The sequence below is a fragment of the Miniopterus natalensis genome, chromosome 14 (genome assembly GCF_054644295.1).
Source record: "Miniopterus natalensis isolate mMinNat1 chromosome 14, mMinNat1.hap1, whole genome shotgun sequence".
Taxonomy (NCBI): domain Eukaryota; kingdom Metazoa; phylum Chordata; class Mammalia; order Chiroptera; family Miniopteridae; genus Miniopterus; species Miniopterus natalensis.
In genome coordinates this window covers 34,167,374-34,186,799 of record NC_142094.1, presented here as the reverse complement: position 1 = coordinate 34,186,799, position 19,426 = coordinate 34,167,374, and the positions used below count along the sequence as shown (strand labels likewise).

At 38.3% G+C, this 19,426-nt stretch overlaps 1 protein-coding gene across 1 annotated transcript in view; it reads right to left on the bottom strand.

Annotated features, from left to right (window-relative positions):
* Positions 1–434: 434 nt before the first annotated feature.
* A1CF (APOBEC1 complementation factor) overlaps positions 435–19,426 on the bottom strand; it is a 113,511-nt gene continuing 94,519 nt past the window's right edge. The window contains exons 7-13 of the mRNA XM_016220737.2: positions 17,203–17,367; positions 14,464–14,561; positions 10,144–10,414; positions 7,984–8,189; positions 4,253–4,389; positions 3,389–3,540; positions 435–586 (exon numbers count right to left, since the gene is read on the bottom strand). Of these exons, the coding sequence (XP_016076223.2) occupies positions 435–586; positions 3,389–3,540; positions 4,253–4,389; positions 7,984–8,189; positions 10,144–10,414; positions 14,464–14,561; positions 17,203–17,367 (1,181 nt within the window). The remainder of the gene's footprint in view (positions 587–3,388; positions 3,541–4,252; positions 4,390–7,983; positions 8,190–10,143; positions 10,415–14,463; positions 14,562–17,202; positions 17,368–19,426) is intronic.

The following is a 19,426-nucleotide window of genomic DNA, read 5'->3' as shown; positions in this document are numbered from 1 at the left end:
ACACCGTCCCACCTTCCCTCTGCCTTCTGTGACTTTGGGAATCACAAAAGCAGCTGCAAGCCAGGGTTAAGACTCTGGAGTTTACTGGACTCTCTTTGTTTTTACTGACTGCTGAGGTCTGCTGAAAGATCTCTCTCCACTCTGTCAGGGTTTGGAAATGTACTCCCAAGACACTCAGCAACCTTGGAAGGACAACTTTTGGGGGCTGTGGCTCTCTAACTTTCAGTTAGAGACAGGGCTTCTTAACATTTGATTGAATTGGAAGTAACGCTCTCCAATCATGAGTCTACAGTTAGCTTAAACTCTACAGTCTCAGGAACAGCATCATGTGAGGAAAAGTATTACTTGTGATCATTAGGGGACTGAGAGGTTTATTTCTTCTATATAGAGTTTTGTGTCTTATTATTAAAAAAAAAAAAAAAAAAGAGATATCTTCAGAAGGCTCCATATCCATCCCCCCGAGCAGTCACTGCAAAAGTGGGGTAGACCTCATATGTTGTATATGCTGCTAAGTCTTGTCCAAGGGTCATTGCTTGCTTGAGCTGGGCCGCAGACACAGGTGCAGTTGCATTAGGGACAGCATATCCTGGGAAAGGAGGCAGAGAAAACTTCATGAAAGGGATCCCAATTTCCTTCCTTTTGGCTTGTCTTCTTTTTGGAATATGTACAGATTCTCATGTGTACATTTTTAAAGGTGCTCTCAGGGGACTCATTCTTTAGGGAGCAGCATCCCTCAAAGTGAGGTCAAGCACCTGTGGCAGAATCACTTCACTCGTAGAGAATTAAAAACCCTGGGGACAGAGTCCAAGAAACAGACTCTTAATAGGATGCTGACTTGATTAAAGCATGAGATTTAGAGCCTTTTCAGAGGGTCTCAGAATTTGTAAAGGAGGCGGGGATGGGGCTTGGGGCTTCAGCCAAGAAGTATGTATAGGGAGTAGGTAGACTAGTAGGAGAAATAAAGTTTTAGCATGTTTCTATAGCGTAGCACCATGAAAGCAAATACGTAGCCTGACCACATTTAGACCTAACCTTGAAGGGCAAATAGCATCTTCTCACCCTACAATCAAGCTGCCTTTGGGGTATATGGATGCTTGTCCCCACCCCCAGGAACCAAGTTTTGACTGATAAGGAAATCATCATGTGCTCCCACCTTGGTACTATGTTTAATTAATATTCACTTTTGAAGAAGAGGGCATAGCAGCTCTTATCTTAAAGCAATATTACCCAGTTAATGTTTTAGACCAAAACCTGGGTAGGGTATTTGAGATGATCCAAAAATTGTAAAAGATGACAAGAAAAGGGAAAAGTATACTTAAGCAATGAACGGGGATCTAATTTAAAACAAAGAAAAGCCCGTTTGTTTTACGTGCTGTGGAAGTCTGCCCAGCCCCAGACACATTGATTTCTTTCTGGTGGCTTCTCAGGAGGTGGTAGCAGGAAGCTGGCTGGACTGTTTTTTTTAAAAAAAAACTTGAATCCGCCCCTTGGCCAGTGCACCTTGGGCAGTAATGCTGACTGATGCACTAGCGAGGCTTGGTGCATTTCCCAAGGATATGAGAAATGTGTTAATGATTACTTTTGTGATTTTGGAAACAGAATATCTAAAGTAAGTAAATGGGTAAGTAAGTGATGGTAGTGTATGTGCGTGTAGCATAGATTTTATCTTTAGGGATTTAGAATTTTTTTTGCAATTTGGCTAATTTCTTAGGTGCAATAGTATTTGTGTTTCAGATTCTTCCCTCGAAGCCTATTCTCTGCTTGACTCCACTGTGAAGGTATGAGGGGTTCTTAAAATAGGCATTCCCAAGACAACTGTCATGCCCTAAATTTTTTTCCTTCTTGTAGGAGCAAGTAAGTGAGAATAAGATACAGTGTTCTTGGGAAAAAGCAACTCCCCTCCAGTGTGGAAGCAAACTTTAAAATTCTCCTGACAGAGGCTCATTTATTCTTATAGTACACTCGTTGGGGGTCTTTGGGGTACAGCTTTCTCCAAGAACTGAGAAGTCCTGGCACACGTCCCCGGTGGACAGGCATCAACACCCTCTTTTATGGACTGCAAGTACAGGGTTGATGGCCCTAGCACAGCCCAGGGGAGACCGTGCCCTCTGCAGTGGTAGCTGTTGCCTTGGTAACCTCTCAGGGGCGCACCACACATCACCTCTTTATGGGACAAAGCTAGAATTGGGGTCACATTTGTGTGTGAAGCTTTAGTTTCAGCCTCACCTACCATAGTGGAGGGTATATTCAGAATTTTTGAGAAATTAAAAAAAAGTGTTATGGATGTTGAGGAATATAGAGTTCTCACACCTTCGTATAACCAGTATATGAATTAATCAATCAATAGGAATGTCATATTTCTAGGTCTAGTCAGAACTCTCTGATTTGGGCTTATGGGGGCATATGGACATAATGACAAGTCAGAATGACTTTTTTTTTTTTTTTTAAAGAAATAGCTTTATTACTAAAAAAAAAAAGGGGGGGGGGAATGGAGTGACTCAAACTAAATGCTAAGAAAAATTTTCCAAAAGAAATTTGGTCCGCTCTCTAGAGAATTCATTTTTTTAATTATCAGCATTTATTGGAGGTACATAATAATAAATGGGGGAAAGTCTTTAAATGTGACCCTGAAGGCTTGTTGATCTACAGATAGACTTTATTTTAAGCAATCAGCATATGCCCCAGACCAAAATGATAAAACAGATGAAATGACACCTGATTGTGCACATATTGAAAGAATCTTTCTCTCTCTCTCACCCTATACATACAGTTTGTGACTTAAAATAATTTAAGAAAAATGTGATCTATACATCTCTTTAAAAAATCAAAGTAATAAAAGTAAAATCAAAGATTGGATTTGGGGAAGGAGTGCAAGGATTGCTTAAAAGCTGATTAACCTTGGCATATGACTTAATCTTTCCCGTACTTGGGTTCTTCATCTGTACAACAGGCGCTCTGATAGAGCCTACCTCTCTTGGCATCATGAGCATTACTGACGTAATGTAAAGGATACTGGGGATTTAGGCGAGTGCCTGGCACATCGTAAGAGCTCAGATAAACATCAGCTATTAATAGGTAGTTCCAAACTTTCCTACTGAAAGTAAAAACCAAACCAAAGCAAATCAGACTCAGAGAGAGACTGACTCATTCAAGATCACAAGCTGTTAAACCTGAACCCAAACCAGACCCCACTTCTGCTGCCCAGCTCAGTTCTCTTGCCTCATATTTTAATAGTTCACTTATCTGGCAAATTCTTTTTGTTTACAGATGGTGTAAATTGGGTTTATCGTACGTGGAGTTTACAAACAACTCTGAGAGTCCATTGTGCCCAGAAGGGTTTTCAAGACACTCTGTGCAGGGCCCCATTTCTGGACCGATATTTTCATACCTGGAAAAGCAGCACCAGAAGCGGCAGTGGCGGCTGCAGCGTGAGCGCTGGCTACATCGGTGGGAATGCCCAGGGTCTGCAGGGCGTACTCGGCTGCGTATGTCTTTGCTTCATCCACATAGGCACTCAGCTTCGGAGGTGTGAAAGGGTGGCTGGAAAGCAGTCGGGTAGGCCTTTTAAACTCGTGCTACTGAGGCAGGTAAAAACCTAACGTGCTGTTAGTTTTGGAAGATGATAGGGTAATAGGATTTTGCTGGGGAATTTCTCAGTCTCTTTGCTATTAAAGCTTCTACATGTATATGCATGTAGAAATATCTGTGAATTGACCTAGAACACTGGTGGTTGCTGTCATTCCTGGAGCATACTTGCAATTCAATGCATGGCTTTTCTAAGGTCATGGGAAACACTATGGTTCCTACAATAATGCAGAAATGCAGGCTCAAGGGAAAATTCAAAAGGTGATATCCACTAACAGAGGGGTTATATCTTTGATCCAAAATTTAAATGACCCTGCACAATGTTATTTTGTATAAAATGGCTCTTTCATATGGTTCAATCTATTGCACAGATCAAAGGATGGGTTATAATTTTCATGTCTGCTAAATTTTATATCTGCAGTTATCCATTGGTTGATTATGCTACCAGGTCTTCATTGTCTACACCAAATGTGGGGGTTTTGAGATGTCAGTCTCATTGCTGACGCATACATCCCAACTCTACATCTCAATGTTTGCATTTAATGAAAAGTGAGTAGGTAGTAGGCTTAAGTATTAATCTTATTTAGATAGTGATAAAGTACACTTAATATGTAAGAGTCTTTTATTCTAAAATCGATATGATTAGGAATTTGGAGAAGTTACCCACATTGCAGGATTCTGGCTGGCCAGAGCCGGGATGGTTATTTTGTATAAGAATAGTTGTCTTTGGTCTTGTCCAATGGCAGAGTGCAGTTGATATACTGGCTGTCCCCAGTTATTTTTCTGACAAATTTCTTCTAATATCTACAAGAGTAAAAAAATAATGACTTCCCTATCAAATGTCACATTTGCATTATTTCTCCGGCTGTCAGGTTTTTAAACTCTGTCCTTCAGAGTTTAAGCTAATATAAAATGATATAAAATGCCACATGGTTTAATGACTCATAAAATATAAGATGAACTCAATTTGAACTCCATTTAAAATGTTAGGTCTATTAATTCAGAAAAACTATCTTCACACCATTTATTCTAATATGTTTTTAGTTTAGTTCATTACCTGTAACTTTTTACCAATAGTTTAATTTTATGATTTGTTTGGTATATTTATCCCTGTTTTAAAAAATTGGCATTCTAGCACTGTGTGGCTGGATTTACTCATTACTATCCTCAATCCTTTGGTTTATAATGGTTTAGAGAAAATAACCTAAGAATACAGTATATTCTTATTTCATGTTATTTATCATAAGGTTTAACTTCACATTTTCATAAAAATAGCGTTTTAAAGTATAATGGGTTAGTATTTATTGATGAGGATTACTAGGTGGGTGTTGACAGTGCAGTGTTTTTGGTGAAACACCACTGGTTATTTTTACAGTGGTCTGATTTACTGCACCTTCCACATGGGTTTTTTTTTTCTTTCCCTACTTCAAACTGAATCACGTCTAAAGGCACTCTTAATCCTGAAGCCATTTTTGGTGGCCCACAGCCCCAGTGTTCCCATTAGTCAGCAGATTCAGTAAACTGTGAAAAATAGGGCATAAATCTAAAAAAAATAACACTTTGGGACAGAACAATGTCCCAGGATGATTCTATGGAGCCTATATCATTTGTTCTAACACCCATCCAGCTGCAATAGCATAACATTTTCCAGTTTATTAAATTTACAGATTGCTCCTATCTTAACTTTTTCTCTCAATATTCTCAGTTTTATAGCCTCTCTTGTCATCTACAGAGCATTCTCTGAAGTCCCTGGGCAATAGTAAATTGCTTTAACTGGCAGATATTCTGTTTATGCCCACTGGGTAAGCAGGTACTAATGGAGTAGCCACTCTAATTGCTGACTCTGCAGGGCAGCATGTGTCCCTCTGCTCTTCTTGTTGGAAATTCATAACCCCACTATGGAGCTGTCAAGGCTCCATCCATGAGGGTTGGGAGTGACATGGTTTTCAGATCCTAAGCCATAGTTGCAGAAATTCAGGGATAGCCTGGCTGGGTGTGGCTCAGCAGTTGAGCGTCGACCTAGGATCCAGGCTGTTGGGGTTCGATTCCCTGTTGGGGCACATGCCCAGGTTGCGGGCTTGATCCCCAGTTGGCATGCAGGAGGCAGCCGATGAACGACTCTCTCATCACTGATGTTTCTATCTCTCTGTTTCCCACTCCTTTCCTCTCTCTGAAATCAATAAAGATATATTTAAAAAAAAATTCAAATTCAGGGACAAATTAATTAAAGGATTTTCATTAGTTGATAGAGATGTTTACTCACATCTTAATAAAAAGCATGACCAGTTTCTAACCTAGATTTGATATAAAAAGCAGAGATCGTTACACATGCTATAGCAGCTCTTAGAACTGTTATACAGAATTTATGATGATCATTATTTTCTGTTTTCTTAGAAGATTCCTAGTTCTCCCAGTAGTTTATTTAGATTCCTTATTTTGGGTTTTATCCCAAGGGAGAATGGATGACTAGTTTTGTGTTTTCTGAGCAAAGCTCTGAGTGCCAAACTTACGGCACTTACTGGATTTTATTATAATCACCTGTGTATGTGTCAGTATCCTCTCACTGAATTGCCATATAATTTCCCCCTCTGTTTTATTGAGATATAATTGACATACATCACTGTATGAGTTTCAGGTGTATAGCTTATTGGTTTGACTTACATATATTGTAAAATGATTACCATAATAAGCTTAGTTAGCATCAGTTATCTCATATAGATACAATTTAAAAGAAAAAGAAGAAAAAGGTAAAAAGTTATTTTCCTTGTGATGAGAACTCTTAAGATTTATTCCTTTTATGACTTGCACATATATTATAGAACGGTATTGATTATAATCATTATATCGTACACCGCGTCCCTAGCACTAATCTGTCTTATACGTAATTAAAAGTGTGTACCTTTAGGCCACCTTCCTTCCATTCCCCCACCACCACCTGCCTCTGGTAACCACAAACCTGATCTATCTTTTCGAGTTTGGATTTTTTTTTTTAAGATTCCACATATAAGTGAGGTTATACAGTATTAATTTTAAGAAATTAATTTTAAGATTATAAGAAAGTATGCAAATGTCTTTCTCTGTCTCACTTATTCCACTCAGCGTACTCAAGGTCCATCATGTTGTCACAAATGGCAGGATTTCCTCATTTTTTAAAGTGTGTTGACCACTTGTGTATCTTTTTTGGAAAAACGTCTATTCGGGTCTTTTGCCAGTTTCTAAATTGGATTACTTTTCCTGTGCCATATAATTTTTGATGGCAAGGATTCAATTTTCTATCCTTAGAACCTAACAAAATACTTGGTGCGTGAAGGATGCCCATTAAATGGTTTTTGAAAAGATAATGATTGCTGTTTACCACTCGGATAGGCATTTTAAAAAGTTGTCTGGGTAGGGTTAACAGAAACCTTAGATGTCCTAATTTGTGGGTATAAGAAAGCCTGTAATCCTACAAAAAATACTCAAGATGAGCTTTTAGAAAACCAAGTTTTCTACGTGATTGCAACTGTAAGGCTACTTCCATACATTTGGGGTTTATGCTTTTGGGGTGAGAGTAGGAAAACTTCCTTTAGAACATACAAACTATAACTCTGAACAACTGGATATTGGTTATTCAGCCAAAGTGTCTCTGCAGAGAGATCACCATGTACCACAGGGGGAACAGCCTGAGGGTTAACTTAGAATCAGTTTTGTGTTATTTTGAACCATGTTTGTTACTCAGTTCCCTAACTAAAACAACTTTTATCACTTTTAATTTTCCAATAATTAAAACCACTGCCTCATGCAGAAACCTGGAAACTTAGAGCTGTGAAGTGAAAGCGCTAAAAACTTACCACAATGCTACTGTGCAAATATAATCATAGTAGAAGACTTACTTTGGTATGACTGGTGGTGCCTTATAGTTAATATGACTAATAATATCACCATAGATGACATGGTATTTTCTCCTAAATACAATATTTCCAAGAAAAGATGGCCTAAATGGTCTGTTCATTCACTGTCACGAATGCTCTTTGTTTGCTAACCAACCGGCTCCTGTACAATTGGCAATAATTTTGAACTAAGGTCTTTGCTTTATATTATCTTACTTTAAGGTATTGGTTGATAATTTTCAATAGCTCGCAGGATCTTTGCATTTCAGTGGGAGATTATTTAAGGTACCAAATTTTATAATTAAAAAAAAAGAAAGTCTATAACGGAACAATGGCCCTCAACGCTTAGTACTCTCAGACAGTACATTATGTTGATTGGTCACTTTATCTATGTAAAAAACAAACAATAAAACACAAGACAAAACAAAACAGTAACCCAAGTAGAGATCAAGTCAAATCATTGGTTGAAAGGTGAGTAAAGGAATTTAGCTTAACTTAAAGGAACTATCTGTGGAACAACATCACCTACCTGGGGAGCAAGTTTAATTCCTTGGGGTTTTAGGGTAACGGGATTCATCGGGGTGAGCTCCATCCCAGGTAAAAGATCGTAGAGTTTGTCTTCTTTCTTGTCTCCTTTGACCTGATATCCACGGCCCAGGCCTGTGTATGCCAAATAGCCACGGCCGCCCAGGCCTCTCACTCCCGCAGCCCCTACAGGTACATTCATGTAAATTTCTAGGGATGTAAGAAGGCATTAAACTGAATCAAACCACCAGAAATCACCCTGAATCTTACTGTAATGGAAAAGTTAGCCCAAGTCACATTGATTTTTGCCCTGAAGATGAGTAGAAAACTCTAGGATTCTAATGGAATGAAACTCAACTTAAGGTAGAGTTCACCAGAGGTGCCTTTTTTTTTTTTTTTATAACTATCTATAGAAGATAGCAATACTATCAAAGCTATTGATAAGTATATGAGCAACTTGAAAATTTGGTACAGAGAAAAATTTTGCAGTTTCTCTCTTTAGTTAACCTTTTGTTGACGTTTTTCTGTAGAATAATAAACGTTGGGAAGGCGTTTTTTAAAAACATCCCAGCATGAAATGACCACATGTATTAAAATCAGTCTTGCATTTTATCATTGACTAGTAAGTCAGAAATGAATTCTAGTTTTCCCAATAATGCCATCCTCAATGGCCTGTTGGAAAACCAACATTTAGAAAGCATTTTAAATTCGCCATTTTCTATCTTATGTATTGTCAATGTGAGGCTTAAATTTCCATTGAGTTTCATTAATAGATTCCTTTTGATTTTTTTGTTTTCCACATTGCTACTTTGATTTCCTGTTGGTGGCATAAAGATAAAAATGTTAAACTGATTACCCTTCACCCATGAATATCATTCATTGATTTTTTTCTTGTTATAAGACAGGTATTTTTCCCCCCTTGGAGTAGTGCTTTTTTTTCTTACATTACAACTGGTTGGCAACTTATATTTAATGTATGGATTGTTTAATGCTGTGATTTTAGATTACAAATGCATAATGTTTTAATGACATAATTTGTCATCATATAGGCTGATTATCCTGAAGGAAATCCTGATGATTTCTTTTGCATTACGATTTTAGGGGAAGTGATTGTATTATGACTATGGAATTCTAAGGCTCTTGAAGACTAGAGCTCCTAGAATAGTCAACTCAGTTCTCCTGGAAAATAGTAAAACACAATAAAATAATTGTTTTTGCAGTAATCTGGACATTCCTGTTTGCTTCTAAGTCAAACCTAAGAGTAGATTTAAATATACAGTTTGTTGTTGAATTGCCTAGACTGGCATCATATATTTGGAAGACAGAACTGCAATTCTGTTGGCATTAGCCCCATTCTAGCAGAACCACTCTGGAGGATTCCATTAGGCAAAGGGAAACTAGTTTTTTGGAAATAAAAAAAAATTGCTTTCCGTATTTTCAATATTATTTGAACTGACTGAGCTCAGAAAATTGCTTGGATGTTTGGAATTTTTATAGGATTCAATAGGAAAGATTTATGGTTTAGCAGTCAGATTGAGTGTGTTTTTTCTTCTCTCCTATTTGTGCTTTACAGTTACCCATATCTGAAGAAATAACTTGATTTCCTTAATATTGTGTCTTTTTAGAAGACATAGCACATGTTTTTTGGGGGAGATAGATGAGAATATCTTATATATGTTAAAGTATATTTATGATAATTTGTGATTTATGTATAAAGACAATGCCACCGAGTCACTATCAAATACACAAGTACCTTGACATGTTTTTGCTATTTGAGGTAACTGGTTTCCATTGGGCAATACTGCTCTCACTTGGAGGTTTTTTTTAACAAGTCACTTATGACTGCAATATGGTGATTCAATAAGAGAGAAGCGAACAATTGTGGACCTGGGATTTAGTTTGTGCAAATTTTATGGTTCCATACAAAGATCAAATGTGTACATGGACTCATTTGTATATGTTGTGACCAAGTTTTCTCAATAACCAGTTGTAATGTAAAAAAAAAAAAATCCTATGGAAGGAAAACTATTGATATAATGTTTGATTTTTAACAAACAATTTTTGAGTCCTTTCTCCCAATGGACCCATCCAATTTGTCTAAGGCTATTGCAATACAAACCACTTGCAATCATGGTTATTCAAGGCAAGAGCCGATTTGTATTACCTCTAACAGAAGGGGCTCGGATAATGGCCCTGTTGCCAAGATGTCCTTTGGTGGCTGGGAAATGAAGGCTAGGAATCGTATAGGCCTGGGGGGCATAGAAGACAGGAGCTCCAAGGTAGGCTGTGGTAGGGTCATAAACATGGCCGAAAGAATAGGAATACTCTCCTTGCAGCATGGTGCCCCTTCCGCCTGTGCCTCGGGTATACCTAACGTAACTGTCTTTGTCCACTGGCTTGGCTAGGGTCACTTCAATGGGGGAACCGTCCAGCACCTGTTGGAGAGAGCAAGGAAAAAGCGACAAGAAGATAGGACGACAACCAAGTGAGGCTGAGCCCTCGCAAGGCATCTCCTTCTGTGTTAGCCTATTTGCTGCTATGTGTCCTGTTTCAATTGTATGTATCTTGTCTCTTTATAGGTTGGTGTTTGTGAGTCAGTTAAATTTTCCCTGAATAATTTTATTTTTAAGTTGTATATAAGCTGCCAACAGGTTTTCACAGTGACAAATTGGCCACCTTCCATTAACATATTGATTATAAATTTATTATCTGAATACAGTCACTGAGAGAGAATTATGTACTATTTTTAATGTGATACATATGTCTTAAATTACATAGTTAACATAATTATATAATTCTAAGACATTTTAGGTTAATTATGGGGAATATAACCTCCACTACCTAGCAGGGTACAATGAGGGTGAAAGGAAACAAATAAAGAGATCTTATCAGCTGTTAACATTTTGGTATGGGTGGCCTAGTTAGGCGTCTCTGGATGCCAGCCAGCTAAATGTCTTGCTCCTTAGAGTAGCTACACAATAAATAAGTTTTCACTGGGAAGGAGGAGAGACTTAAGAGTGGGGCCCTACTCAAGGAAGAAGAATCTATGAGACTATTACATTGTCCCCTATATGTGCTTCTTTGTGAAGCAACCTTTTGATCTGCTGAACAGTTGGGAACTAACAAACAGAGATGGTGGGACAGTGTTGAGGTTTGTCAAGTCAAGCACTCCTCAAAACTTGTCCTCAAGAATTATTGAAGTGGTTCTATTCTGACACAAGTTTTTGACATTGCCGACAGCTCCAGATAACAGCTGAAGATAATAGTTGAAAATAATAGCTGTGTGTAGATCTACATGTGTGACTCACTTCTGTGTATCACTGGCATGCACAAGGGACAAAGATGCCTCTCAACAAATACTTGGTAATGTATTTCTTATCAAAGGGACAAGGTGTTGTGAGAAAGCTTTTGTGGCTTCTTTCTAATAAGAATATGATGGGCTTTTATTTCACATAAATGAAAGAAATTATATATAAAGTGTTCCTGCAGAAATTCCCTTTCATACTAGTGCCCTTATTGTCTGATGTCCTGAGCAATTCAGTGGTGCCTGAACCATTGAAATCTGCTGGAAAAAGCTTGTGATTCATAGTCATCCCAAGCATTTTGTTCAGTCTGGGGCAACTTATCCCTCGTTCCATGTATCTACCCTAGTTTTTAGTAGCAGGATCCAGTGTCAAATATGTTAGATGGAACACACTATGGGAGAGAATCCGGCTGATATTCAACTATGTTATATTGCCATTGATGTAATTAGAAGAAATGGAGTATCGAAGGAATGAGGTAAACTTGGATATAAGATTCTTTATATCATCAGTCCTTTCTTGTAGAAGATGAGAGATCCAAATAGGTCTCTGTTTATAGGCACTTTCATATCAAGAGCTGTTTGTAATAGAATGATTACATACTGTGAAGTCTTATTTCTTATTGGAAGAGATTTTGTTTCGCATTCCTCTGCCACCCCAACAGTGTTTTAAACTCTGCACTGTATTTTAGGTATTTGGTTTAGACATTTTGAGAGCTAAGACAATATCTCATTAATCTGTATAGCCCAAGGCTAGCAAAATTTCTTGTACATCATAGATATCCACAAATATTTATAGAATAAATGAATAATCACATCCAAAGTTCATCACCTTTCTCTCCAAATAGGCTTTCCTTCCTGGCTTCCCTAATAGTATTATCCTAGTTTCCCATATTGAAAACCTATAACGACTCATCTTTCTTTCTCACCCCTATGTCCAATCAGTTCCTGGGTCCTTTGAATTCACCCCCAACCCCCACAGTCCTGTGCAGAGCTCTCTTCTACATTCCATTCCCACCCTACAAGCCCTATTTCTTCCCATTTGGGTGACTGTAATAACTTTTCAACTAGTTCCAATTACATCTCTCTTCCTACTCTATGGATTTTCAACTCTTAGTAGGTTCATTTCCCTAAATTGTAAATATGATCATTATTACACTGCACAGAAACTTCCAAGTTTCACCTTGTTTAACAAATTAAATATAAATGTCCATATGCATACTCAAAAGCTTTCATAGTTCCCAGGCAAACTTATTTTAGATTTTCCCATACCGCATTATAGTGAAATATAATTATAATATTTAGTGTATATTTAATAATAATATAGAACATCTATTTAACTACATAATATATGTATCCATTGCTATAAAAATATCTAGCTATAAATACATAAGTTTTAAAAATTGAGAAAAATTTGAATACATTTTCATTGTAATTATTCCAATATTTTCAATTATTTATCAATTAATCATAAATTAGCAGTTAATGTAACAATCATAATAAATAGTCATAAATTAGCATTTAATTCATGATTATCTCTTTTAAGCAATCATTATGTGTACTTAGGAATGTTTTCAAATTGAAAAAAATCTAACCTGAAAATTGTTTTCAAAGTAATAATCCTTGTATATTAATTATAATAATCACTGATGATAAATAATGCTTTGCTACATAGACATGTATTAAATATGCTTTAATTTTTGCTTTGCAGTTTCCTTTTGTATTTTGAAGTCAGTTCTTTTCCCTCAGGACTCAACCATTTCTGTAGGTCCTGGAGGAGCTCTTATGCCTGGGCCCCACTTTATCCGAAGGGCCTACTCCTCACTGGCCTCCAGCCTCTCCTCTGGGGTGGGGGGTGGTCTTCAGGGCTCCTGGGCCTTATGGATTATGATTGGATTTGGCCCATGAGGAGTCCCGGCAGGAGGGGAGAGAGAGAGAGCAGTGAGTTCAGGCTATTTCTTCTGGGGCTCCCTCTCTGAGCGGTCAGCTTAGCCTGATTGTGTTTCTTGAGCAAAGATCACTACTTTTCTCAAAGAGACCTGCTCTATAACCCCTCTCCTTTAGTTTCCTGTTACTTCTCCAGCTCCTGTCCCTTTGACTCCAGGAATGCCACAAGCCCTAGGTTCCTGCTCTATCTCTTGTTTGTCCGACTCCACACTCACACCTTTGTAATGAGTCCCTTTGCCATCTGTGTCCTGTGGGGACTGACGTGAAGCCCGACAGGTAAAACAGCCTTATGTGTATTATGTTCTTACCAAAGTGGTCTGCTTTTACTGCTCTCTAATCATAACTTGCTCTTTTTAAATTCTGTGACTCTAAGACTGCCTCTCCATTTTCATGTGTTTTTTTTTCTTTTCTTTTAGAATTCTGCCCAATTTTCATGGTTTTTCTTAGGTCTCTTCTCATATTCACGATGATTTTCTGATTTTTATGAACCATTCCTCCTTTTTTTGAACAGTCTCACCACTTTATATACATTGCATATACACATACGTACATATCTTTTATGAAACTTCTCTGATTCTTTGCAAAGGTGCTTGTGACTTCTCTTATTCTTCTGGCAGACTTTTAGGTCTTTGATGAACATCTTTGGGTTGATACTTTTTGTATTCCAGACCTTACTTAGTATGATAAGTGGTATACAGATGCTTTTAAATATGTATTGAATTGATAAGTAAATATATTGGTTTCTATATATAAATCAAAAGTAAGGATATAGAAGTTAGTTGTTCCCCAGACTTTGTTCTTGGTGAAGTGAAGAGGTTCTAAACCTTACAGAGCTGGAAGATCAAACTCTGAGGGCAGAATAACAGCTCCCTTCACATTTGTTTTCTGATCATCAGCCTCTAAAATACTGCACTACAAAGGTGATAAGCTCTTTGCAGTAATGAGTGAGAACTGGAATGGGGAAAAACACCGTGAAATAATCTACCCCAATACCCTCTTTCTAAGGAAATTGAGGGCCAACGACTTGCCCAAATCAGCCAATATTAGGGGCAGAGTTGGACACGTTCATTGTACTTTCCATCACTTTTCTTTTGTTCGTCTTAAGTGGACTGAGGCAGCCATGTCAGTGATAGAGAAGGCATGAGTGAGATAGACTTGCAGGATGGTTCTTTCGAATAAAATTTCCACACCCAACTTGAATGGAATCTGCACGTATTTTTTCTTTGTCTACATTACCTTCCCATTTAAAGCTTTCATGGCCTCAACTGCGTCTTCTCGGTTATTGAAGTGCACGAAAGCATAGTCTCGGATTTTCTTCACCCTCTCCACAGCACCTATAAATAGAATGAAAGCATTGTTATTTAGCTGTTGTTAAAGAATATATGTTGCTTGCTCAACTTTAAAAATAAACTTTTGCCTAGAGTGATGTTAAGATGGAAACTTGTTCAACATTAACTTGTTAGCAGTTTACCACACCCAGTATCCTGTTAGTTACACTCACTCGGGTGTCGCTTGAGAGACCAGGCTCTCTTTTCCTATGCTTAGTTTCTAGAGATAATGTAGGATGGCCTCTATGCTGGGAGAATCAGAAAAGGAAGTAGGTTCTCCTTTCTCCCTTTTCCATCAAAGCTCAGTTAGCTCTTAGACCCAAGGTCACAAGCAGTTAGAGTTTCTACTCTACCATATGTGCAGTAGTTATAACCTGTCTTCCTTTGGAAGATGATAGTTCTGTAACATGACGATAATTTAAAAACATTCCCATCCTTCTATTCTGTCCCCTCAGCACCTGACTTATGACAATGGTTGTACAGAGCAAGACTGTCTCGCCATGCTGAGAAAATAAATAAAGAGATCCAAGACCATGAAGCATGGAGCATGTAATTAACTGAACTCCAACATGCTCTCTTAATTCCTTCAGTGTCAGGTCGGCTAATCCTTGTGACTCTACCCCATGGCTTGTCCTGGTCATTGAAAAGTAAGAAGTGGGCCATGAGTACCTTTACCCTTCCTGTCTTTGTCCAATTTATTCTTCAGTGCCACACTCCATCTAGGCTCTCCTGGCCTGGTACCACCCTGAGAACAGGATCTGCTCAGAGGCATCTTGGCAGAGTCTTCATCCAGCTCCTGACTAGTGCCTTGTGCACAGGAGCCACTCAGTAAATAGACAAGGGATGAGCAAGTATTACGTCAAGTCACTGTCCAACTTCTATCATCCACACTAGTTGGGATGGCATTTCAGATGATAATGACTTAGATGTTCTAAAATTCACCTTGCAGGCGTTGAAATCAGCTTGCATTTTTGAGCAATAATGGCTACCCACACCTGATTTTGGAAATTTTGACATATGAAAATTTAGCCTCACAAAATAGACAAAAGAGAAGGTGAGAGTTTGTATCATAAAAGCCGCTGTCCTCTATAATACTATTCACCACATGGCTTATTTTAATGTGTCCTTTAGCATATAGGAATTTGTTTACCGATTAGTCATCATTTGGCAGAAGGAGAGGCAATAAAATATCAGTGGTAATCCATCAGCAATGATGAAAAAGACTCTCTGAAACCTTAATTGGAAAAATACTACTTTCTTTATTATCAATTCGTCAGCAGCAGATACCAATTACCTGAAGAGAAACACACTTGCAATCCAAAGAACAGATTATCAGAGGCCCACGGTTCTCAAAGTGTGGTCCTCAGACCAGCAGCTTCAGCTTCAGCCTGGAACTCAGTACAAGTGCAAATGCTTGGGCCCACCCCCAGACCTAATGAATCGAAAACTCAGGGGGAGGGCTAGCAATCTGTTTTAACAAGCCCTCCAGGTGATTCTGATGCTAACTGGTTAGGGAAAATCAGATTTTGTAGAATGGCTATAATCAGAACTTCAGCGGATACCCTTAGGCTACACTGAGGAAGAACATACAGTTTTAGGCTCCAGTTTCTGTTCTGATTGTCATTTATTTTTCTGAGTGGCATTGTACTATTTTCAGGGTAATCAGGGTTAAAATAACATATGGTCAGATATTTGCCAGGAATGCTCTGATTCCTCTGAGGGATCTGAGTACATCTTTTCTACTGGAAAAGAAACTAGTTGGCTCTGATTTTTTCTTTCCAATACAGCAGGTCTCTGCTAGTCGTCCACCCCCTACAATTCATTTACTATTTTCATGTAATTAGTAGGTACTGGACACCTGTCTCTCTTCAACATGCAGACTGGGAAAGCTGATAACCAGTAACTATGAAAGGAAGCAGCCCTGTAGCAGTTTCTCAGTCCAGCCCTTTCCAAAGAAAGGTAATGTTTTAAGTAGATAAAGCTAAGAAGTATTATTTTACTCTGGGAAGGTGGGAAATAAGCACAAAGTGGAGAGTGGTGAAGTATTATTTATACACACAATGTCAGTTCCTGTGCCCACAGTTGCATCCACTTTCAGATCTCTGCTTACATGTCACTTCTGCTAAACACGAGTCTCTCTGCACCCCAAGAGTACACTGTCATTCCTGTTACTCTTCTGGGTCATCTTAAACTCCTTCCACACACACAGCACACTTATTAGCTCCTCTCACAGTGCCTGGCATATAGGAGCTACTGAAGTAATGACAGTAGAATGAACGAGGGAGTGAATGGAGTAAGGATGAGGGATGGGGGTCATAGAATTGTTAAGAGCAAGCTCTTAACCAGGCCTGGATTCAAATCCGATATTTGCCACTTGCTAGCTGTGTGGTCCTGGGCAAGTTACCTAATTGCTCTGTATTCATTAAGTAATCACATAGATAAATGTAAGGTTATAATACTGATAAATGTTGTAGGACTGTATGTAGCTATTTTCCAATCTAAAGGTAATACTATAGTTTTAGTAGTCTGCATGCAATGATGAGAATGGTAAATAAAAGCTATCCTATTTAAAGTTATGACAGTCATGGTAAGCATAAGTGTTTTTAAAGTATGTTTTGAAAAAATAATCTCCTGCGGTCTGTCTTACCTGGTTTAATATTGTTGAATTCTCTTTCAATCACCTCTTCAGAGGTAGACAGCATTAGGTTTCTTACGTATAGGATTTTCACCAAAGACATTGTGTCTTCATCAACTTCTACTTCTGGTTCTGCCCAGTCCACTGCAATAGGGTGTCCCCATAATTGAATTCTTCCTGTTGAAGAGGGTCACAAGCATGGTTAGTTATATAGAAATCAAGACAACATTATCTCAGTTCAGGCTGATGGCCTTTTAAATTGAACTGACCTTGGAGGTCTTGATTGAACAAGAAGAGCAATATTAAAAGAGTAGATTATTGATTTTAAGAGACATTCTAAATAAATGTAGGTGTTGGCTAGAAGAAAGTTCTGTATGGTAAGTGGCTTATTATAATGATTGAGTATAAAGGAAGTAGAATGTGGTTTGAAACTGAACAGAAATGAGGCCATAATGGACATGTTTGGGTATTAGAACAGCTCCCACAGAGTGAAGATAGTCATTGGAGGTGAGATGGTAAAAGGGGAGAAAGGAAAATAATGGATTTAGGGCTCATACATAAAGTCTGACTTCATGTAACATTAGAAAGGTCATTAGGAAGTATTTCTGCTGCTGTTGGGGTCTGTGTGGCCAGGTGCCACCACTGAGCTGTCCAAAAATGGTGCATGGACACAGGTGGGTAGGGCTCAGGCACCCCTAGTTTGTTCTCTGCCTATTTCACTTGATCTGGGCTCTAATCCACTGTCTTCCCTCCTAGTTCTCTCTCTTTCAGAACATGGAAAACTTGGGAATCTGGAGAAAAACAATTTTTTAACCAAATTAAGAAGACAAAGAGCAATGGAAAAGTCTATAATGAGAAACTGAACTCTTCTCAAAAGGTCAGTTGTTATCCATGACTACATATATTTTTGTATTCCTATAAATTGTAGTTTATTGAGTGTCTTGCACCATACTACGTGTTTCCCATATGCCATCTCAGTCCCTTCTCACAGTAACTCTGTGGGGGAGGGGAACAACTTTCTCAATTTTATAGAAGAGGAAATGAGGTTTCGAGAGGATCTGGTTCACTTCTCCACCGCTCCCATTATTTGTGAGTCAGCCCCTGTACCCCTACACAGCCCAGATCCATGTTGAAGTGATGAGAGGATGGTGAGAGACAACTCAGTTCCAAATTTGAGGGGCTTGTCCTGATAGAAAAGAGAGTTTTCATTGGGAAAGAGAAGGTAGAAAATTTGGATGTAAAGGACTAGGGCCATGAATGGAAGGCTTGAGTGGCAGGCTCACATGCAGCAAGAAGTTGGTGAATGCTTTCGAACTGACAAGTGAGTGACACCATTTAACCTATCCACAGATAGAGAATGAATTCCTACTATTTGCAAGAACTTGTTGAAAGGATCACATGATATTTTGGACACACTAATCTCACGGTAATGCTGAGGATGGGGTAGGCAGAGGTTAGGGTGCGTCTTAGAGCAGAACTGGGAGAATAGTTAGGAGGCCTTGAAAAAATAATCTAAGGGGGGGGGAAGTATCTGTGTTAGATTATAATGATGTCCTGAGAACATAATTGATATGAGGGACTTTTCAATGGCAGAACTGTTGGTTTTAAAGAAGAGAGGATTTGAAAGGTTAGGCATGCCCCATGTGGAGATTTAGTGGTTCTGTGCAGCTGTGAGTCAGATGACGTGACCACTGGGTGGTGAGCAAATAGTAAATGGAAACTTCAACACTAAAAATAATGCACCTCTCGAACAGATTCAGCATTTAAGGGGGCTATCTCATACTTTTTTCACTTTAAGCTGCCTTTATGAAAATATTATTAAAAAATCTTCTCCAAGCTCAGAAGCTATCTTCCAATTTTGAAAATCTCTAGTGGGCTAATCTTACTGTTGGTTTGTTTTGTCTTTAAGAATGAGTACAAGGGCAACATCAATTCTGGTGTTTTTTGTTGTTGTTGTTTTTTTAATTCTGGTGGTTTCCCCATAATGTTCAAGAGAAGAGTTTATTCCAATGTGTCCAATCCATTATTATGGAAATCCTCTTATTTTAATATTTATTCATTTTCATACCTTACTTTGTGTAAGTTTTAGCAAATATTTTAGAATGAAGACTTTCAACAATATTTCCTAAGTTGATCTGACCGACACAGTCTTAGTGCGGAGATCTTAAATTTACAAATTGATGGTTATTGCCCAAGTGGCTGTAGCACCTAAAAAAGTTCCTTTCTACAGAGAGCT